The sequence below is a fragment of the Phaethon aethereus genome, assembly GCF_964289735.1.
Source record: "Phaethon aethereus genome assembly, chromosome: 15".
NCBI classification, from domain to species: domain Eukaryota; kingdom Metazoa; phylum Chordata; class Aves; order Phaethontiformes; family Phaethontidae; genus Phaethon; species Phaethon aethereus.
The window spans coordinates 2,582,250-2,588,110 of record NC_138591.1 but is presented as its reverse complement, the minus strand read 5'-3'; the positions used below and the strand labels follow the sequence as shown (position 1 = coordinate 2,588,110).

Below are 5,861 nucleotides of genomic sequence, written 5' to 3'. Positions count from 1 at the left end.
GCTGTCAGAAGGAAAGTTATTATATTGCTGCTAATGAGTATTCATCGGATTTCCAGGGAGCTGGATTACGGCAAGTAATAAAAGGTGTGAATGACAGTTCTTTCAAGGCAGGTAAGAACTAGAAGAAAGCTTCTCCCAAGAACGCCGGTACAATCCAAGTACCTTGCCCTGGACTGACACTTCTTTTTTTTTCCATATTTTCTCAACTGTCCCATTTTGTGCCCAGCAAAGCCTTTGTGGAGCCCTAGGGCAAGGTCCTCTTCCTCCCTCTGCAGATGGGACCTGTGTGTCCTTGAGTTATTTCTGAAAGCCAGGACGTCTAGCTACTACCTTCCCCAACTATTCCAGGAATTAAAGCTGGTAGGAGAGGAGCTGTAAAAGCTGTTCCCAGGCTGAGGTCAGCAAGAGTCCACCTAACTAATTGGACTTTGGATAAGGTCCAAAAAAGGCATCAGTCCAAAATCTGTCTTGATTGAAACACCACTGCAATCAGTAGAATGACACTAATTATACATGGTGTGAGGAAGCTGTTGCGCATCCCTGGCTCCAGTCCCTCCCTGGGATGGAGGCTGATGGGGAGGCAGAGAAAACTCACCTCCTTTGCACCACCCAAATCATTTTCTCTGTTCATTTCACCCAGTATTCAGGGCCTTTTGAGCTTGCCAGTAGCAGATGAAAATGTAATAGATGATCTCAGAAAAACAGTGTTTGTGCAGAGTGAATCCCAGTTCAGTCCGTTGCAGCTATTTGGCTTTTCCTTTCTGCACGTTGGAAAATAAAAATGGAAAGCATACACAGAAATTCTGCTAGGAACAGCACATATAGTCAAAAGCGCAAACTCCTTGGCTACGTCACCTTGGAAAGAGGTTACCAGCAAGAGGCTAAAAGAGACTATCTAAAGAGACAAATGCTTTCGATTTTTTGGGTTCATTTCCCTTCAGGTTTTTCCTCAAAAAAAAAAAATCAGATTTAGGCCCTATTTAAATAGTTCCATTTTCTGCATTCAATTTTGACTTTTTCAGAATGGCGATGCAAGAAACAGTAACCAGAGCAACAATTCCAGTCTTTCACCCAGCACTTTTTGCAAGGGTTGTTCCAACAGCCAGACAGTGAGTGTGCCTTGAGCAGAGTTTTCTAGGACAGCTTTAAGCATCTCAGCCCTAGCTTCCGATCTCAGCAGGCTTTGGGTTTTTTGTTTGGTTTGTTTGGTTTTTTTTCTTCTGTTTACCTAGTGTCTATTGTCAGATATTTCAACCGTAGGTAATGAGACAGGGATTGCCTTTTCCATTGCTTGTAAACAGTACGCAGTGGGGCTCCCTTCCTACCTGGAGTCTCCTGGTGCCACTACAAGATAAGCTAATAATTAATCAGAAGAAATGCACCTTGCGGAAACATTAACAGATGGCCCATCAGCAGCTCCGATTTGAATCGCCGTGTTAATAATTTCTGCTCCTTTGCTTGGTCCAGCTGGCTCTGAAGATGAGCGCTGTGTTTCTCCTGCTCTTGGTGTCCACTGCCAACATCGGTGCCGTGGAGGAAAAGGGTCTGCCGAGACGGGAATCGCGGCGTGTCTCGTGCGTGCGATGCTGCGGGCCTTCAGAGCAGCCCGTCTCCGTCATCTCTTCACGATACACAAGGATGAGCAGTGACCCTGCCTATTCGGTACCCAAAGTCCAGCCCACTATAGATATCACCATCCTCAAAGGTGGGTAAAGCTGACTACTGCGATAACATCCTTTATCTTACTTGCTCACCCTCATTTTGCAAGCTGTGCTCATCCTTACAGCAAGAAACTCATCCACCTTATTTACTCAAAAGAAGGTCAAGGGGTGACGTGGCACGGGCTGCAAATGTGTGCAAGTGAGATGAGTTGGCAAAAGGCTCTAATCCACCAAAATCCAAAATCATTGGAAGCTCAAGTTAGGTCATGCTAAAAGCCAGATGCAAATGTTATCAAAATTACTAAACAGTAGAGTTAGAAACTAGAAAAGACACTCACTCACTTTTTCCGTTGCACATTTTTTTCTCTCGGTAAGGCAAGCAAACAAAAATTAGGCAGGTACTACAGGAGACATGCCAGGGAGTCCTGTGAGCGGGGATGTGCAGACCAGACAAACCCAACCACCTCTCCCAGACCCACATCAGACCCCAGAAAAATCGGTAACTTTTCTTGCCCGAACCTCTGCACAGAGGGTCTGGGCTCATGAATACTGGATTCACGCAACCAGTCTGGTCAGGCCCTGGAGTTCCACCACTGGTCACTGAGCATTGGCACCACAAACTCAGGGGAGCCAAGCTTTCACCTGGCATTTTTATCCTTCTGAGAATTAGGAGGGTGCTGGTGTCTAACAAATGCTTCCAGACATCTGTGCTGGGAAAACAGGGTTTTAGCACAACTGCTTTCCTTGTTGTCCCTGCCAGGATGTGTCTGCAGCTTGAGCCTTGCATGCCTGCGTTTGACATCGTTTTTCTTTATGCTCACAGGTGAGAAGGGTGAAATGGGAGAGAAAGGGTACCCTGGAGCAGTGGGGAAGGAAGGAGAAAGAGGGCTACGTGGCTTTAATGGACGGAAGGGACAGAAAGGCCAGCCTGGCCCGCAAGGTCATTCCTGCAAGCAGCTCTACGCTGCTTTCTCGGTGGGTCGGAGAAAACCCCTTCATAGCTCAGACTACTTCCAGCACGTCACTTTTGACACCGAGTTTGTGAACCTCTACAAGCACTTCAACATGTTCTCGGGGAAGTTCTTCTGCTATGTGGCAGGAATCTACTACTTCAGCCTCAACATCCACACCTGGAACTTCAAGGAGACCTACCTGCACTTGATGAAGAATGAGAAAGAGGTGGCCATCCTCTACGCTCAGCCCAGCGATCGGAGCATCATGCAGAGCCAGAGCCTGATGCTGGACCTGCAGGAAGGAGAGGAGGTCTGGGTGAGGATGTTCAAGCGGGAGCGAGAAAATGCCATCTATAGTGAGGAGTCTGATGTTTACATCATCTTCAATGGCCATTTAATCAAGCCAGCCGTAGAGTAGCCATTCATCAACTTTAGGCTCAAAGCTTTGGTAGCTATATTAGGGTCTTCCCTCTTAGAAACGCATATGTCTAGTTCCACTTGGAAGGATTACAGGCCTCCTGACATGCTGACAGGGCTGTGTGTCCATGCCAAGGACACCTGTGTGGATGGAGGTGACTGTGCTTCAAGGTGGTGCAAGCTGCACAAGCACCAAGAAGGCTTCAGCCCTTGTGTGCCCTGGAGAAGCACACAGGTGGTCCCAGTTCTGCAGCCCTGTATAGATCCCCCATAATATCCCTGAACAGTTTGCCGAGTTGGTAGCAAAAATTTAACCTCTTTGCTCTGCTTTAGAGAAGACATTTTAGTTATATCTAAGGGTCACCTTCAGATACCAGTTATCTGGGTGCTAGTTAAGGAGTGTCATTACTCCTACAAAAATACTTGGGTATCTTTGCAGTGTTCAGTATTGCTAATAAGAGCCCACACTCACCAACACGTACATCAGGTCTGCTCCACTCAGGTGGGCAAGAATGCACCAGTGCTGAGAGCAATATTTTGCTCAGTACACTTACCCTAAATTAAGTTTTTGTTCCATTTCATCTAATATTACATTCTGAGAGCATAATGTTAGAATTAGATAAATAACAGCACATCGATCTGGCAAAGCTTTTTCAGAAGCATATACTTTTAAGTACAGCTATAGCCGCATCCTATAACTTTGCTAGACTTCCGTACTGCCAGCAATGCTTCTCACACAAGAGCATCCAGCATGGCTGGGAATGCGTGTATTTCTCATTTTAAGGAAGATGGTGGGCCCTGCCTTAGGATCCAATTTCAGAGCGCTCATCGCCAAGCTGGAATTTGAGGCCACGCTCACGTCTGAGAGCTACCGTCTTGTAGCACCCTCATTTCCAGATAGTGGAGAAGAACCTGGAAAGAAAAAAGGTGCTTTAATGCAAGCAGTGATACTTTAGAGTATTTGGTTTCTTTTTTCTTAAAAATTTATCGATATTACAGTGGAAAGGTACATGCAGCAGCAAGAAACATTATTTTCCCTAGTTGCTCCAGTCCCTTGTTTGCATCCTGAACCATTTGTATGAAGGATACCTGAAAACTTCTTGCTTCACTGCTGTACCTCGCCTATCCACAGCTGCTTGGAAAAGTAGCTGAAATAAAGATACTGCTTTGAGTACACTTGCTTTGAGAGCCCTGGGTTTGCTTTTTCACAGTACAGGACTGAAAGCACTGGACTGAACATCCAGACCCACATAATTGTCTCAGGTGGCAATTTTAGTTACTTTATCACTAACAGACTCCACACACTAGACTGACACCAACTCTTCTCCTTGCAGGCCAGTAAACAGCCATCATCAGGTATCAGGATGGGGAGACAGAAAAGTTAATGACCCCTTGCTGTAAAATAAATACCGAAGCTCTGAGGTGTCACAATCTTTGTGAAGACAGGAACTTTTAAGTAGCCTATCTGCAAAGTAAATGCATGGTGCAAATGGGTCTACAAACATCATGTCTGCTCCTGCTTCCATCACAGCCTGCAACCCCAAAAAGGAAAAGCGGGAAACTTGCATAACTTTAAAAAACATTCCCAGTTGGCATTTTATGCCTATCCACCACCGACCTGCTGTCAGCTACCCCCGCTGCTTAGGTCAGGCCACTGCGCAGCATTTCCTTCCCACCCGCCTTCCAAAAAAGCTTCCTGATCAGCCGTGTCCACGAGGATGACGGGAAAAGCCCTAATGGCTGCATTGCTTGTTTGCAGCACACCCCTTAGTGCTGAGAGCACTCGCAGGAGACGCCAGCCCTGGGCGAGCACAGGCGCAAGCAGAAACCTTGCCACTGCGCTGGCCTCAGTGAAGGCATTCGCAGGCTGTTTCTCCCAGCCACATACCTCACTTGAGAGCTCAAAAAAATCTTTTTTTCCCCCCGCTTCTTTTGTCCCTAGTTTTGAATCATTCCCCACCCAGACTTGGATTCTGCAGCTGCAGAAAGTCAAACTCCGCTTGCAGGGTACCACTAGCAGAGGACCACGTGAGATGCCTGTGGTGGAGCAGGGGTTATTCGCTGAGGCTGATGCGGTCATGGGGCTGTCTAACATTCCTCGCATATCGAGCGGTTTCACCACAGCTTTTGCTCACCCCGTCTGCAGTTCCCTGCATTGACTATAATGAAAAAGGAAAAAAAATGATCCGGCCCTCTTAAAATGTCATGCCCAGCTGGAGTTATTGACAGTGCTTAACCCAGCGCTGGAAAAAACACACCGAGAACGGGTTTATGTTCAGCCACACTGATTTTGGAAAAGTTACTTTCTACTGGGAAGCAAGCAAAACCCCATCCTTCCACCTGTATCACTCTGTATGTGTATCTCCGTAACACCCAGACACAGAGAGGCTCTGATTGCTGAAGCGATACGACACCTTCAAAATGCGCATGACTGATACACCAGTGGCATAAGCAGGAGAATCATTAAAGCCACATTGGTTTCAGGTGCAGGATAACCTTTCAGATAATAAAAAATGTTATTGGGTTGCCTGCACTATTCGAATTAGTCATAGCATCAAAGAACTAGCAGTCTCAAACTTCCGAGTTCTTTGGGGAAAAAAAATGAAATATCTAAAAAGCTTAATGTACAAAGCCATTCATACCTTTTGAGTGCATCCATCTTTTTTTTTTCCAGCTTCAAGCGCTGGGACAAGCATCCCTATTTAGAGAAGTTTAATGAGCCAAATCCAAAGCACAAATATTTGGGATCTGCTCATCAACATACAGGCAGCTTGTCAGGGCCTGTCGTATAGAAACAGAATTAAATCCCTTTTTACCCCCTCAGTAATAC

At 46.2% G+C, this 5,861-nt stretch overlaps 1 protein-coding gene across 1 annotated transcript; it reads left to right on the top strand.

Moving 5' to 3' along the window:
- Positions 1 to 1,479: 1,479 nt before the first annotated feature.
- On the top strand, positions 1,480 to 3,032 carry C1QTNF8 (C1q and TNF related 8; the record flags this gene model as incomplete). The annotated part of the gene is made up of 2 exons (XM_082006566.1): positions 1,480 to 1,705; positions 2,485 to 3,032. 2 exons carry the CDS (start codon positions 1,480 to 1,482, stop codon positions 3,030 to 3,032), a joined length of 774 nt encoding a protein of 257 aa, XP_081862692.1.
- Positions 3,033 to 5,861: the final 2,829 nt, after the last annotated feature.